The sequence below is a fragment of the Tiliqua scincoides genome, chromosome 9, assembly GCF_035046505.1.
Source record: "Tiliqua scincoides isolate rTilSci1 chromosome 9, rTilSci1.hap2, whole genome shotgun sequence".
NCBI classification, from domain to species: domain Eukaryota; kingdom Metazoa; phylum Chordata; class Lepidosauria; order Squamata; family Scincidae; genus Tiliqua; species Tiliqua scincoides.
The window spans coordinates 23,472,872-23,489,655 of record NC_089829.1 but is presented as its reverse complement, the minus strand read 5'-3'; the positions used below and the strand labels follow the sequence as shown (position 1 = coordinate 23,489,655).

The following is a 16,784-nucleotide window of genomic DNA, read 5'->3' as shown; positions in this document are numbered from 1 at the left end:
CATTTTGCTGCACATTCTGCCAGTCTGGAGAGCTCCTTCTGGAGCTCCTCACAATCACGTCTGGTCTTCACCACTCAGAAAAGTTTGGTGTCGTCTGCAAACTTTGCCACCTCACTGCTCAATCCTGCCTCCAGGTCATTTATGAAGAGATTGAAAAGCACTGGTCCCAGGACAGATCCTTGGGGCACATCGCTTTTCACTTCTCTCCATTGTGAAAATTGCCCATTGACACCCACTCTCTGTTTCCTGGTATTCAACCAGTTCTCAATCCATGAGAGGACCTGTCCTCTAATTCCCTGACTGTGGAGTTTTTTTAGTAGCCTTTGGTGAAGGACCGTGTCGAACGCCTTCTGAAAGTCCAGATATATAATGTCCACAGGTTCTCCTGCATCCACATGCCTGTTGACCTTTTCAAAGAATTCTATAAGGTTCGTGAGGCAAGACTTACCCTTACAGAAGCCATGCTGATTCTCCCTCAGCAAGGCCTGTTCGTCTGTGTGTTTTGAGATTCTATCTTTGATGAGGCATTCCACCATCTTACCCAGTATAGATGTTAGGCTGACCGGCCTATAGATTCCCGGGTCCCCCCTCTTTCCCTTTTTAAAGATAGGCTCTTTAAAAAAGATCTTTTTTAAAGATTAAGATTCTTAATTCTAGGGGGAGGAAATTCCACAAATATGGTACCACCCCCAAGAAGGCCCTGTTTCTGACCTCCATCCCCCTCACCTCTGTCAATGGCAGCACAGTTAGAAGGGCCCCCTCTGATGACCTCAGAGGACAGGTAGGTATGGAAGGAGGTGTTCCATCAACTACCCTGGTCCTGAACTGCAAAGGGCTTTAAACATCAAAATGCACTTTGAATTATGCCCAGAAACAAACCAGCAGCCATGATTTTGTCCCTCTTTTTTCATTAGAACTCCTCAGGGTCACACAATGAAATTGGTAGGAGATTCAGCAAACACAAGAGAATCCGTCTTTACTTGTTGTGTAATAAGTGCATGGAGTGTGATGCAGATCATGTGGGTGATGCCACAGGCTTAGAGGGCTTTGAAATGGGCTGATACCAGCCCAACATGAGGGCCTCTTGGAGATATCTGGTCAGTCACTGTTTCAGTGCTGGACTAAATGGATCCAGTTCAGCTGAATCCATCCAGTGGTTGTTATGTAGTCATGTAACAGAAAATGGTTGGCTGAGGGTGCAGAATAAGATGAAAGATACAAGTTAGGACCCCCCCCCCCCCCGCTTTCCAATTTAGCTCTCCTTCTGTGAAGTAAGTCTTGACAAGATCTCTTCCAAGCCTCAAAAGCTCCCAGGCACCTGAGAAGTGTCACGCTGGTGCCAAGGGATTCAGAGCACACAGTTGTTGCGAGGACAAGCCAGTGAATTTCAGCAACGTTTCTGCTCATTAGAAGTGCTGTGCAAAATGTATTTGTGAACTTCCCACCTTCATCAAGGGTGTGAGCTTTCCTGGCTTAAAAGCCCCTGGAGACTGGGAGCTGAAGAACACTGTGCTCTCATAGATCACCACACAGGCTTCCACCCCCTACTTGCAACACTTGCTTTGGGCACCTGCCACCCGTGTGCAAACCAGGCTTCAGACGTGGGTCTGTGTCCATCCTGGTGGAGAGCTGAGCAGCCCTGATGCCTCACCTCTTCCTGGTCTGCTTACCTGCCTGAATGCTTTTAAGGGGGTCTTCCCAGCTCTATGCAATACCTCCCTGATCACCCCCCCCCCAGTAAGGTGTGGCAGGGTGAAATTATTCTAAAAAGAGTCATTTTTCTCCTCCTAAACCAAGATATTTCATGTTGCTTCGTTCATTCCAATGCCGTTTCACCCAAACAGAACTTACTTGCTCTCTCCTACTTCTCTCTTGTGGCACTTGGAGAAGATCATTGCTCTTATAGCCTTTGCTGGGCCCCCTCTTTTTCTCTCCCACCTTGACATCATCCCATGTAGGAAAGGGTTACTCTTTTTTTGTTCCCTAGCGCTGGAAATTTCATCTTGCTTTGTTCACCGTGATGCATATTTCATAGGCTGTAGCTTCCCAGCTGGCAGAAGCCAGCAAACTCTTGGAGCATAGCGGGTGTTGTCTGTCTGTCTGTCTGTTTATTTTAATGTCCCCACCATCACCACTCCACCCCCTCACCATGAAAAGCAAAGCAAAGAAAAGCTCCCTTAGACACGAGAACTGGACTCTGGGCCTTTAACACTGGGGCATTATCAGTTGATAGAGGAATGCCACATTTCTGAGCTGGATATTTGGAGTGTTCCGTGGTTTCAGATTACAGTAACAGCAGGTTCCAAACAGTAATTAAAACAGACAAAAACTAAAATGTCTCAACAGCAACTCACAAGCAAGAAAGCTTGATGGAACTGGTGGATCTTAAGTACCTGTACCCTTTAAAAACTGGGGTGGGGGTGGGGCTTTGTTAACTCTGGGGCAGAACGTTCCACAACCAGAGGGTCATCCCAGAAAAGCCTCTGTTCTGTGTGCATGGCATACCTTACTGTTTCTCAAACTGTGGGTCGCATGCCAATTTCAGGTGGATTGCATCACACCCAACTCAGCTGCCACTGAAAATACAGGGTACAGAGCTGCTGGGCAGGGCAGGCTCCCAGTGGGAGAGAGGCATGGTGCTTTGCCCTGAATAGATGGGAAGATGGGACACTGGGAAGGAGAGAGGGCTGTGTGATTGGGAAAGGATCCAAGTCTGTGTTCTGCTTTGAGTTCCCAGGTGGAATGTTTGAATTCCATGCAAAATAACAGCACAAGCCTGCTGTTTAATGGGACCTTTGGCTGATCACTGCTTAGGTTTGAAGCCTGAACTGATGATGTCACTTCTGGCCATGACATCACTTCCAGGTTAATGACATCACTTCTAGTGGGTCCCATCAGATATCATTCTAAGAAGTGGTTCCCGGTGCTAAAAAGTTTGAGAGCCACTGACATACCTTATTCAATGACAGTATTTTCCCCCGTTATTAATGGGGAAAAATACATTAAAACAAAGTATCACAAATACAATCATCAAAAAAAGAGAAAGGAAAAGAAAGAAGGGGGGGAAATGATATTAATAAGGTACATAAATTTTTTTAGCAGTCTTGTACTATGAACCATAATCCATTAGATTTGTAAGATCATTAGAACAGTCCTGCTGGATCATGCCATAGGCCCATCTAGTCCAACTTTCTGTATCTCACAGTGGCCCACCAAATGCCTCAGGGAGCACACTATATGCATTGTGTATCCATCATTATGCATATAGATCTAAGGAAGGCTTCAAAATATACAAAAATATGTTTATTTGTAACTGTTATCTGTAAGTCATTCATTCAAATGTTGATAAACTTAAAAGGCCTCTATCTATTGCAGTGGTTCCCAAATTTACCGCTGCTGTGACCCCCCTGAAAAACCAGAACTGAGCGACAGTAGCATATCATGCGGTGACGTCACCGCAATTTACTTCTGGGTTCAGAGATCTAATGAGAGCCTCCAAATAGCAGTTAGATGGCAGTTAGGCGGGATGGCTTTTTGCAGCATGCAGTTTTCATGTGCTTCAGCTCTGCCCTCTGCGCTGGTCTTGCTGCCAGGCAGCGGATGGCCTGCGATGACCTGACGGGTGTCTAGGGCAGTGGTACTCAAACTTTGAGGGAGCTTTACTCCCTCAGTAAGTCTTTGTGGGGGAGGGGCTAGGGCAGCAACGCGATCCCCAGGATCGTGTTGCTAAGGGGGGGGGGTGCTTGTGACCTACTTTTAGAAAGCAAGGCTGCAGGAGGTGCGGGGAGTCCTGTGCAGCCCTGTGCAGCCCTGCGCAGGGCTCCCCACACCTCCTGCAGCCTGCTGCAGCCCTGCCTTCTAAAAGTAAATCACAAGCACCCCCTTGCCCCCCCCCAAATGGATGCGACCCTGGGGATCACTTCCCTACCTCTCCTCTTCCCCCGCCCCTTAAAGGGACAGGGGAACCTTTACACGAACTGGTGGGTCGCAACCCACCAGTTTGAGAACCACTGGTCTAGTGCATCAAGAAGTGTGGATTGGGAGCAGCTGGGCTGTTGAGTAATTGTAAGAGGGCACTTATTCTTCCAGTGTTTTAATATATGTCTTTGAGCCACAGTAGGGACCCTGAGGGCCCAATCCTATCCAATTTTCCAGTGCTGGTGCAATTGTGCCAGTGGGGTGTGCACTGCATCCTGTAGTGGAGGGGCAGTCACTGGGGCCTTCTTAAGCTATGGGAATGTGTGTTCCCTTACCATGGGGTTGCATTGTGGCTACACTGGAGCTGGAAAGTTGGATAGGATTGGACCCTGAGTTCCTTTTTGCTGTCCCGCTGTTTAACTTCCATGAAACAGGTAAATAATTCAAAAGGAGGTAGGAATCAGCAAATATCAATGATAGTTGCATAAAACATTAATGCAGTTAAAATCATCTCCCCAAAATCATATCACAAAACAAGACTATATCACATGTGTAAGTTGACACATCAGTTGAGTTACCATGCCAGCATTTGGGTTCTTTAATCAGCCCCTTACCAAAAAGATGTTGTGGTGTCCAGTAAACCCTGACCATATTTTTTTGATTAATTAAAGATCCATAGATATTGCAGGTATATTAGTTAAAACTGCTTTCCAGTGGCTGTGCAGGGTAGGACAGTCCAGCTCTGTATTCCATAATGCACTAAGTATTTGAGTATCATATTTATTAGGGGGAATCAAATATTTATAAACAAATATTGTAGGCTTCTTTTTGTGCATTGATTCTAGAAGTACTTCTAAGAGTGAAGGAGTTTCAGAAGCAGATAATGCCACTGAACCAAATTTAGACTCTAATAAATGCTGTAACTGTTAATGTTGCCATTTAGCTGATGATGGCAGTTCATATTTAACCACCAACCTTGCAAACAAACAAAAAAATTCCCGGTCTTAGCCAGTTAATTGTGTACGTTACTCAATGGCAGAATGCAGAGCCTTCCCTGAAAGTCTTAATCAATGGGTAAATCCTTATGACAGGAGGTGATCCTTAATCATGTCCTGGGGTCCCAAACCTTTTAGGACTTCAGGGTTGTGACCAGTGCCTTGAACAGGACCTGGGAATGGATAGGCAGCCAGTGCAGTTCCTGCAGGAGAGGAGAACCATCCTTCCCCATCAGCAGTTCTGACTGCAGAGTTTTGAACCAGTTGCTATTTCCAAATACTTCTCAAGGGTGACCCCACAGAGAATGCAGTGCAGAAATCCAGTTGAGAGGTGGCTGGAGTAGGAATAGGTGAAGTTTTCAATTTCCATCATAGCTCATTTTGTACCTGGTGCCATCTGTGCACATTGTGCTCTACATAAAATGAGGGCAGAGTGCCCCTGCTCCGCACACAGCTCACACTCGAAACACTGTTGGAAATTAAATCTAGAAATCCAACACTGTTCCTTTTCTGGTCTTTCTGTCTCCAAGGCAGGCCTGGGAATTAGAATTAATTATCTCTTTAAAACAGAATAGACGATGATTAAAATCTTGCTAGGGAATTTCTGGGTCATTTCAAGTGCTTCCGAGACCCCACTTGTGAACGTTTTGTGGAGTCTGCGTTCCAAAAGCAAAGAGTGACTGTATAGTTTTAGTTTGAGATACTCCGTGTCTAGATGTGTGTGTGTGTGTTTTAAGATAATGTGGCTATCTGCACACCCATGATGATAAGCAATTTGCATCTTGCTGGTTTACAAGTTGGGCCTGGTATTTCAACTCTCTTTCTCCCTTTCTCATTCCTTTTCTCCCTTTTCATACCTTCCAAAATGAAAAGCAAACAGATTGTGTTATTCCTAGCCCTTCTGTAGAAAAAGTCACCATTGCAAAGTGTTTGCAGATTACTATCTAGGCTTTGGGTGACCCTCCCCTCCCTTTTTTTTTCCTTGCTGAGTGTTGTTTCCCCAAGGAGTCAGACTCTGCCTTCTCTCCAGCAGGAGAGAAATGGCACAGCATCGCAATTGCCTTCTGCGGCCTGCTGCAGGACATGCGGCTCGTGCCAGAGATAATGCCGCTTGTGTGGAAAGGGAGCTTATGGGGGAATTTTTAATTACAAATGGGTATGTGGGACCAGGTTGCCTAGGAGATTGGTAATGTGCTGCTGAGCGTTTTACTACCAGCAAATCTGCCAGAATAGACAGCTATTAAAAGTTTATTGCTACCTGAAGCCTGATTGGTTGCCTTATGCAGAACGAGTCCCTGGCGCCCGCCCAAAGTCCCACGCCTCGCAAAATCACGGCAACAGGCAGGATGTGAGAGGCCGAGCAGTTCCAGCAGCCCCAGACACAGATGAGTGATGAGCAGGAGGAAGGCTGGCTCTGTCTTGCCATGCCCTCACTTATACTGACTCCATGGTGGGCCAAAGTGGGTTGTTGCATCTTCCTTCCAGAAGGTATTTTTGTATTTCACAGTGTCGCCTGTGTGTATCTCCAGTTCTCAGTGGTATGACTTGATTTCCCATTGTCTTGGTGAGGCTGACAAGCTTTTCAGCAAAGCCAAGGGAGCTGTCCAGCCAAGGGAGGAGTCCCCAAACTATCCACAGACCATACCCAGCCCACAAATGCATTCTGACCAACTTGCTTATACCAGTGATATGATTACATGCACCCTCCCCTCCTCCTTCTCCCCACTACACGCCTCCCTCCTGCTAGATGAAATGATTGCTGGACTGGGTCCCTCTCACAGAGAGCTAAAGCAAGTGAGAAACCACAAGCAGCCCCACTGCTGCAAGTGTTTTCCTCCTATTGCAAAAATTTGTAGAATGATGCCCCAAAAGTATACATTATTTTCTATAATTGACCTGCCCTGGTCCACCTTGAGAGCAAGAGTGAGTGATGTGACTTTGGCTACTAAGTGTTTGCAGCAGTGACTGCAATTCTCTGGGAATGTTTCTTGTGTAAGATTGCACATATGCACATACGTGTGCACACACCTGAAATAAGTGGAAGCTGTTTTAGAAGTCTTCTGGTATGTAAATTGCCACGATCCTACGTGGCTGCTCAGGCCCTTTGTGGAGTCCTGCACCATGTTCCAATATTGGCAGAGACACATGAGTGGTAGATATGCAGTGCAGGGCCTTGTTTGTTGTGGCACCCAGGATGTGAAATTCTCTACTCCAAGAGACCTAACTGGCTCTCTCCCTGATGGTGTTTAGAAAGTTTTACAAATGTGGTCTCCTCATACTTCCAGCATGAATGTTTGAACTGCTGCTTGCTCCCTTTTCTTTTGGCCAGTCTGAAATCCTTTTTCTGCTGGACCATCTTATGTTTTAGTTGAATTTCTGATGCTGTTGCATTGTACTTTTATCTTACTTGACTATTTACTCGGTCATCCTGTTGATAGAACTGAGACATGGATTTACTAAATAAGTAGATAGCTACCAAAAGACATGTATACTTTTGCAAAACACCCAATTTAGATATGTAGAGTGGGGGAATGGTGCACTGTGAGATGTCCTTGATGACCTCTTGGTGAGCGCAGGTGTCTTCCCCCTTCTCTGCCTGCCCATTCTTGGTACTGGCTGCCTGCGCTAATATTGTACACACGGCCACCTATGTGTGTTCCATGTTGTGTGGCCAGCATCACATGGCACTATAAAACCAGGAGGGGGGCAGAAACTAAGAGCTCCCTACTGCTTTTTTTGCTCTGATTAAAAATTGTTTATTCAGATTTTTCATTTTTGTTAAGCAAATGGATTAATAAAACGACTCATTTATGCAGATAGCACAAGCTAAAATGATTTTCTCCTGCTTAACAGCAACCCCCCACCCCACCCCTGCCAAGAAGAAACTTCCCTGGTATTCTTTAAGTACTTTGATTCAGGTAATCATTTAATTGCAAATATAAACCAGCAGTGCAAACCCTTTGCATTTTTAACCAATGCCAGGCGGCGATGATGGTGGGATTGGGAATATGCCATTCTTGAAGTGCTTCTTTAAAATTTAAATTTTATTGCTTTTTCTGTGTGTTGCTGCTGGTGATCTTGAAGAGCTGGTGCAATTGAAACTTGTTCCACTAGTAAAATTAGCATTTTTTTACTTCTGCTGCCTTCGCTTACTGTTTGCAGGAGTGGTGATGTCCACGTAGAATGCCCACATTAAACTCCTCTCAACAGTAAGGGCGAAACCCAGGGTAGAATATCTCCTGCACAAGTTCTTTTGGAAGCAAATGGGTGAGGCACAGGTTCTCACGATGCAATGCATTCTTGGCCATTTCTCATGCAATTCAAAGGGGTTTGCACAAGAGATGTGCTTCTTTTGGATTTATTGATTTATTTTAAAATGTATAGACTAGCCTTCAAAACATGTTTTCCAGGGCGGATTGCATTGAAGCATCATAATTGCAATAACAGTGTAATTTTAAAAAAAGATACATCGTGCATGATAACTCCATAATTAAAACAGTAGTAAACCAGCAATTCAAAGTGATGTACATATGTAAAAGACTTGACAGGCCTTAAAATAGCAGCTGCTGCAGGAGCCCTGAAATCTGGGGGGTCCCCCCCTTTCCCTCACTGTTCCCCCAGAACCCGCCCCACCAAGAAGACACTCTGCTCTAGTTGCCATCCACCTCACTTCAGGTGGTGCAGGCACACGGAAGAGCATCTCCAGAAAATGATCATCCTGCATAGGAAGACTGATACCAGAGCAGGCATCCCTTCAGGTCCCCAGCTATGAAGGGCTTTGAGGTTGGCCATCAGCAGTTGTGCTCAGTAATGGACTGACAACCAGAGGACCCTCTTAAATGTATCTCAGTATCCCACCCCAAACTGCAATCTAGCAACTGTACAGGGTGTCAACAAAAACACTCCCTGATTTCAAACAGGTATAACATGCAAATCAGGAAGTGTTTTTGTGGTCACCCTGTATCTTGAACTGATTGTAGTTCCTGAACAGTTTGCAAAGCCATAAATGCTTTTAGCCTTTAATGCAGAGAAGATGCTCCAACCCCCTGAGCATTTTTCTGCACTTTTTCCCGCCTTTGCAGTCCCCTCTCTGAGATGGGGGCTAACATGGGACGAACCCATGAAAAATGTGACTTCCTCAGCGTGGCTGGAACATTTAAAAGTGCTGTGTATCCCATGCTGAGGTGGCAGATGGCAGGCCTGCCAAGACTTTGGACTGACAATCAGCCTGAAGAAAACACAGGTCATGGTTCAGGATGTGGACTCACCTCCCTGCATTACAATCTCTGCGCATGAACTGGAGGTTGTCCATGACTTTGTGTACCTTGGCTCAACGATCTCCGACACTCTTTCTCTTGATACCAAGCTAAACAAATGCATTGGTAAAGCAGCTACCACGTTTTCCAGACTCACAAAGAGAGTCTGGTCCAACAAGAAACTGACGGAACACACCAAGATCCAGGTCTACAGAGCTTGTGTCTTGAGTACACTTCTGTACTGCAGCGAGTCATGGACTCTTCGCTCACAACAGGAAACTGAACGCTTTCCTCATGCGCTGCCTCCGACGCATCCTCAGTAACACCTGGCAGGACAAAGTTCCAAACACAGTCCTGGAACAAGGTGGAATCCCTAGCATGTATGCACTGCTGAAACAGAGACGCCTGCATTGGCTTGGTCATGTTGTGAGAATGGGCGATGGCCAGATCCCAAAGGATCTCCTCTATGGAGAACTCGTGCAGGGAAAGCACCCTACAGGTAGACCACAGCTGCGATACAAGGATATCTGCAAGAGGGATCTGAAGGCCTTAGGAATGGACCTCAACAAGTGGGAGACCTTGGCCTCTGAGCATCCCGCTTGGAGGCAGGCTGTGCAGCATGTCCTCTCCCAGTTTGAAGAGACACTTGCCCAACAGACCGAGGCAAAGAGGCAAAGAAGGGAGGCCCATAGCCAGGGAGACACCAGGGACAGACTACATTTGCTCCCAGTGTGGAAGGGATTGTCACTTCCGAATTGGCCTTTTCAGCCACACCAGACGCTGTCCCAGAACCACTTTTCAGAGCACGATACCATAGTCTTCCGAAACTGAAGGATGCCAATGATTGGTGGCAGGTGAATGTCCTGGTTAGACTAGGTCTAGGAAGACCCAGGATCAAATCTGCACTCTGTCATAAAGCTCACTTGGTGACCCTGAGATGATTGTCTCAGCCTAGACAACCTCACCGGGTTGTTGTGAGGATACAGTGGGTGAGAGAGAAGCATGTATGCTGCTCCAATTCCTTGGAGGAAGGATGGGATAGAAAGGTTTATTTATAACTGAGAAACACCCTGAAGCAAGATGGAGCCAGATTAAGGACATTTTTGCCCTGCCTTGTCCAACCTCCAGCAGTATTAAAGCCCATCACAGGTGCTTCATCTGTAGTCCATCAAGGGCAGCAGACTTAAGAGCTGGGTGATCCTAGAAATCCCCTGTCAACAACTGAGCACTCCAGGGGGGAAAAATAGTATCAAAGGAGGCTTCTCGCCTCTTTGGGAGCCCTTCGGCTGCTTGCTAATAGAGAGGTAAAATGGAAGCATTGAAAATATGCATTTTATAATCACACGGATTTATTCCTTCAGAGAGTTTATTACAACCTTTTTATTTTCATGCGTGGAAAATGTAATCTTATCTGGCGCGCCGGCTGGCCTAGCTCAGCTTGCTGAATCTGTTTTGCGGTGGAAAGCTATCAAACGCCAGCCTTCCAGGGCACACTGTGCTTACGTGTTAAAGTTGCTTGAATGCATTAAAGCAGCTGAAACGTGCATTAAAATATGGCACTTGGAGAATAGGATATCTCTGCAATTAGCCATCTGATGCTTTCAACATCTGCTTGTAAGTTAGTGTCAACAAAAGGGTACCTTGGAGATTTTGCAAAAAGAAAGAGCTCACTGGTTCTTGGGAAGCTCTCTGGCAGGTACAAGGTGCAGAGTCTTCACTTTGGGGTGTGTGTGGAGGTATCTGTGTCTAGGCCATAGGTGAGAAATTGCAGCTGGGAAGCTCTTTGGCCCCTCCATTTAAACACACACACACCATCCTCAAGCAAAGCAACCTGGTAGTGCTGAACTGGTCCTCATGCTCCTTGGGCACTGGGGAGAGCAGCTGCCAATGCTGCGAGTTCAGAGAGCAGAATCCTATTACGATAACGTCACGGGCGTTCTGTTTTTCTGCTTTCGAACCAGCCGTAGTGTCACAAAACAGCAGAACAGGGAGGCTCCTGCTGCCAGGGAGCAGCGCCTGAGATAAGACGGGTGTTGAGCCTCTGCCAGAACTCAAGCTGAGGTGACAAGGAATTTGGAGCCCATCCAGCCTTCGATTTGTGCAAGCTCTGCCGGAACACTCTCGCCAGGGATTTGCGCTGCCGATGCCACACCGGCTTCCCGGGGCATCGGTCACATTGCTGTGTTTACAGCTGCTCAAGAAGGCATTTTCTCTTGACCAGCAGCAAGCGGGCAGCTTTTAATCTATATATAGCATTGAAATTTTTTTTACCACTTTGTCTTCAACAGAAATCAAAACCAAAACAGCTAGTAGCAGTAAATGAGCAAATAATCTATTAAGCCCTTCAAAATCTGGAACACTATCAAAATGAAAGCAGAAAGTAATACAACAGCAAATAAGAAACCATCAAAACATCATCAAAGAGGCAAAAAAGTTTTCAGAGTGATAGAACAGCAATAGAGGAATTTCGGGGGAACTACAGTGTTTGTCAGCAGAGGCAGGAGACCACCAACCCTGTGCAAAGTCAACTCTGAAGGCCTCTTGAAGCACCAGGCATCAAAAGATAAATAGTGATGAGGCCAACAGGTTAGTGCCACAACTGAAAAGGCCCCACTCTTTGCAGCCATCTCATAGCATTTTGGTTGGGTGGGAAGACAGAGCAGGACCTTGTGCTAAATGGAGCATGTGGGGTGGGGGGTTACAAGAGAAGGTGACCCTTAAGAGACCCAAATCCCACAAGGCTCAGCGATTTTAAGATAAGAATCTGCACCTTATAGCTTGATCTGTGTTCTTTGTCATGAAGTTCTGAGAAGGTGCAACTGGAATAGAACTAGGATGTGGAAGTCCAAAGCTGGACTCTTGTCTGCCTGCCAGCCAGCCAGCCAGCCACCACTTCTCTGGATAGTGCTGAATACCTACAGTCTGCAAGGGCCACTGTTGTTTCACCAGGATCCATCCACCCATGTTTTGCTGTTCCCTGAAACTAGTTGGCGCAGCCTGAGGGCAGGCAACAAAACAATTCACGATCTCACAAGGGCTTATGGGAGACCCTTTGTCTCAGACTGGGCAGAATCCTCTGGCCAGTTACCCCCTCATGTGGCACAAGGGTGTGGATCATCAGAGGGTGAACATCCACAAGTGCCCTGCTGGTGGAGTCCATGGTGGTGTTTCTGTTTTCCCAGGTGACCCCAGGGCTGGGTGACAAGGAAGGAGAACTCTTTGTGAAGGGGCCAACAGTGTTTCGGGAGTACTGGAACAGACCGAAGGAGACAGCGGAGGCCTTTACTCCTGATGGCTGGTTCAAAACAGGTGACTGGGCTGGGGTTTTGCATAGCCACCTAGGAGGAAAGTCTGCAGAGTTTGGCCAACTGCTCCATGGCAAAGTCTTGAACAGGTCAGGAGGCCTTGTTCTTGGTCTCTTTGCTGGGGACTCCTGGCCGGTTGCAGCTTTGGCAAGATACTGGGCTGTTATCATTAATGTTGGCAGATGATAATCTAGCACTTTTTTGTATGCAAATAACACACAACCACTTAAATTTGCTACTATGCATTAAGATGGTGTTTGCTCCTGGGGTTGAACTGACTGGAGCTCTGCTACTTGCATGCTCCCCACCCCTGGGCAAGCTTGATCTGAGAGATTTACCTAGCACTGGAAAGAAAGCTGGTTCAGCTCCAGAGAGCTCCAGCAGCGGGGCATGTCCACTAAGAAGTCTCTTTCACCAGCCACCACGCAACTCCTCTTGGGCACCTGCTAGAGAGTGTCTGGAGGTGACCTCAGACCTTAAGCAAGTGCGTGTGGGAGGAACAACCTGGGTCCAAAATCACAGAGGGACATCCTCTGTCCCCCGCTGCAAAACTGTTCAGACCAGAAGTTCTTGTTGGAGAACATTGTTGGCTCCGTCATGCCTCCAAGTTAAGGACCCATCACGTCTGTCAGTTCCCTGCTGACTTCCTGATACCTTCCAGGGTGACTTTCCAGCCTCAGCTCTCTGGCCTTCTTGTGTGTGCACTGTTGATATAATGATGATAAGAGCTGCCACTCAGCAAGTCATGTTTTGCTGTCCTGCCGGAGGCCTCATCTGAGCGGCAAGATTTTGCAGCTCAGTGATAGTGGGCGATGCAGATTTGAGGGGCGATCATTTTGAGGGATTTTTTTTTAAATTGCATTTTATGTGTTATTTTTTAGTCAGCTCCTCCTGATGAATATTTCAGATGCAAAGGAATAGCATGCATTAATTATTGTAAAGAGATGTCTTTAGGAGAAAATGATTTTGAAATTCGGTTTAATTTCATTGTAATGCACCGCAAACAGGAAGGGAGTATGTGTGTTTAATTGGCTCTCGGGGGTACGGCCTGGAAGATGCCATTGCCTTTGTCACAGACCATTAGCGATACAGACTACATAATGAGAAACTACAATCAGCTCACAGCTGCTGGCTCCTACGGGGAGAGAATGATATTAAATGGAAATCAGTATAAATTAAATTTAACCCTTTCCCTGGCCAAGTGTAACTTCCAGGCTCAGAGAAAGGCTGTGGAGGAGGCATGCAAATGAAGGGTCCTCTGGTTTAGGAGCCGGCTGGAGACTCCAAGCAGTCCTCCATTCCCTGTTAATCCTGTTTGACAGAGATGAGAAGAGAGCGATGGCATCTTGATTGTTTCGCTTTGGCTCCCTGCCACCACCCCTTGATTTTCCTCCTGTTCCTGTTTTGAATTCTTTGAAAATATTTTGCAGGCAACATTTAAAGCTTTCAAAGTGAATAGAATCATTCCTAGGGGGAGGGGGGAGGAACAGTCTATCCCTGGATATTAGCCATGATAGCTGCCTGTGTTGAACCTCCCTGTTCTAAGGCATCGTATCTCTGAATACCAGTTGTTGGGGGAATCCACAAACATGTTGTTAGCCTCATGCCCTGCTTCCTTTGCAAGTGCAGAATTTGACCTCCTGAGTTTCTCAGGATGTTCGCTTGAAATATTTAAAATCAGAGAATACAACTAGGAACAGAGTTTGTGGAGGAGGGGGTCTGTCAGTGGTTTTTAGTCATGATGTATGTGAAACCTCCAGGTTTAGAGGCAGTCTACCACTTAATTCCAGTTGTGGGGGAGAATAGCCTGTGTGCCCTCCTTGTGGGCTTCCTGAAAGCATCTAGCTGTGTACTGCTGGAAGCAGGTGCTTGGGCTAGAAGGGTCATTGGTCTGATCTAGCAGGGCTCCTTATATGTTCTTGCATTTAAGGGTGAGAACATTCAGTCCATTGCAGCGGGGTCTTTGTAGCTACTCAGAGAACTGGGTGTATCCTGTGTGTGTGTGCACACATCTAGACCTTTCATCAAGAAAAGGCCACCTCTGGCAGCTAAACTGAGTCCTGCCTAACTCCCTTGTGTGTTCTGTGATTCTTACTGAGCACTGTCCTTCCCTTTTCAAGTGTCACTCCACAGCACTGAGGACTAGAAGTTTGTGTTTATAAACACATTTAAACTAAAGTTGAAATAGTCAAGATAGTGAGTTCTCACTGCTGGCATCACAGTGCCTGGCTATATGCAGCAGGTCACACAAGCTCTCAGTCTTTCGCCAATGAGGCACCTGCTGCTACTGTGGCTTTAATGTGGAGTAGCAAAATGACTGTATGCCAAGTGAGTTCTAGGATGCAACGGAATGAGTTAAAGAGTTTACTAGTGCCGCAGTATTCCCAAAGAATGCAAATGAGGCAGGCTGTAGCTGCAACAAAAGACATTTACTGACATGGGAAAAAGGGTCTCAAAACCCTCCTTGTCAGCGTTAGATTCTTAACTGCCCAAGCGCTTGGCATTTTAACGCACCATCCTGGCCACAGATACGTTTTAAATTTGCGCACATAGGACTGAGAAATGAGCAAGTGAAGGGTGTGTGCTTGGATTCAGCAGGTGCCGCCTCACTTGCCTGTTCTTTGTGGCAGCAAACACAGCCTGAGCTCCCCGCCCCCACCTGGCGTGTGAGCCCAGTCTTGGGCACCCCCCTTTCTTCCCATCCTGGATGGAAAGGCCCAGTGGGGCAAGGCTGCTGACAAGGCACTCCTCAAGGGCATGTGGGAAGGAGGGGTTCGGTGGTTGGGGAGGAAGTGCAAGTGGAACCAGGCAAACCTGGCAATGGTGCGCGCTCTGTCTCAAGTTGATGCCCAAGCTGTAATTTAGCATTTTGCTGATTGCTAATGACAGTCCAAGAAACCAGCAGGTCAGCAAATGAAGAATAATCGCTGGCAGCGAAAGCACAGGGCAGCGCTAACATGCTGCAGCTTGTGACAGATGGAGCAACAGCAAGGTGGAACTCCAAATTCCCAGACAGACAGGGCAGCTGAATCCTGCTTGGGTCAAGAAGCACAAGAACTGGGCCTAAGCCTATTAGAGACACAGTGCTGTGAATTGGGTGGGATGTTGCATGAATGTCTGCGGCTCTCCTTGGATGAGCAGTAGATTCACGGTAGCTCGAAGACAAAACGTCCTGCAAAAAACTTAAACTATTTTTGCCCAGCCCACAGGTGTACGCATTTGGTCCCTGTTACATATATGCAACGTTGGGCGGAAATAGTTTAAGTAACTTGTGGAACCAACTGCCACAAGATGTGGTGATAGTTACTGGCTTACATGGGTTTTGAGAGGGATTAGACATATTTGTAAAGGAAAGGTCTATCACTGGCTCTTGGTTATGATGATTATGTGGAACCTCCATTTTCAAGAGCAGTCTTCCCTCTGAATACCAGTTATTGGGGACATGTCACAGGTTCTGCCTGTGCAGTTACCTTCATGCTTGTGGAGTTCCTTTTGGTGCACCCAATGTTGACTGAAGTTAATTCAGATTGGAAATTACTATTTTTTTAAAATCTCCTTTCACTGAGAAGGAGCATTGTCTTCTGCATTTGACATGTCAGCAAACAACCTGCCTCTAATAGGCTACAACCAGCTCCGCCTATGCGCAGGACTCTCCTGGTCATTGTCTGGGTTGTTATGATGAAATGGAATGTTTAACACTGCTCAGTAAAATCTTACCAAACAGCATGTGTTCACGCAGGAGTGTGAAAGGCCACTTGTGTTAGCTTATGTCCTGTTTCCATATGTTCATATATGTTCCATTTAATTGATAGGAGGTCCCTGTTTTGAGTGAGGGCACTTCCACCACTGGGCATCTTAGCTGCATGTGTGCATTTCACTCTGCAAAGGACTGCCAAAGAAGAAGGATATTTGTGCATGAATGGCAGGATCACACAGAGAGAAGGCCAGCTTCCATTCACACTTGCCCCTGCATCCAGGAAACCCGAACCTAGAGTATGCTGAGAGATTTATTTTCAATTACTGTTTCAGACAGAGACATGAAATAGTGCTACCCGTGAAAGTGGTGCATAAATCTGGTGAGCAAATCCATGTATATCAGCTCCATATAATAAGATTTTATTGATTGCTATATTGTATCTGTCAGAATAAAACCCCCTTAATGCCTGCATCAGGGCTGGGAAGATAGAAGGCTCGGCTGGGAACAGAATCTGATTCAAGAATCAATGCACTTTGATTAATATGTCGTTAAGAAAGTAAGAGTTATTTAACTTGTTTGATGTGGGCTTTAAAACGATGACTCATTTCTATTA

General features: G+C 46.4%; 1 protein-coding gene across 2 annotated transcripts in view; it reads left to right on the top strand.

The window, feature by feature from the left end:
• Positions 1-16,784, top strand: part of ACSF3 (acyl-CoA synthetase family member 3) — a 62,824-nt gene that overhangs the window by 27,364 nt on the left and 18,676 nt on the right. For both annotated transcript variants that reach the window (XM_066637658.1, XM_066637657.1), the window contains exon 7: positions 12,352-12,478. In XM_066637658.1, coding sequence (XP_066493755.1) covers positions 12,352-12,478 — 127 coding nt within the window. The remainder of the gene's footprint in view (positions 1-12,351; positions 12,479-16,784) is intronic.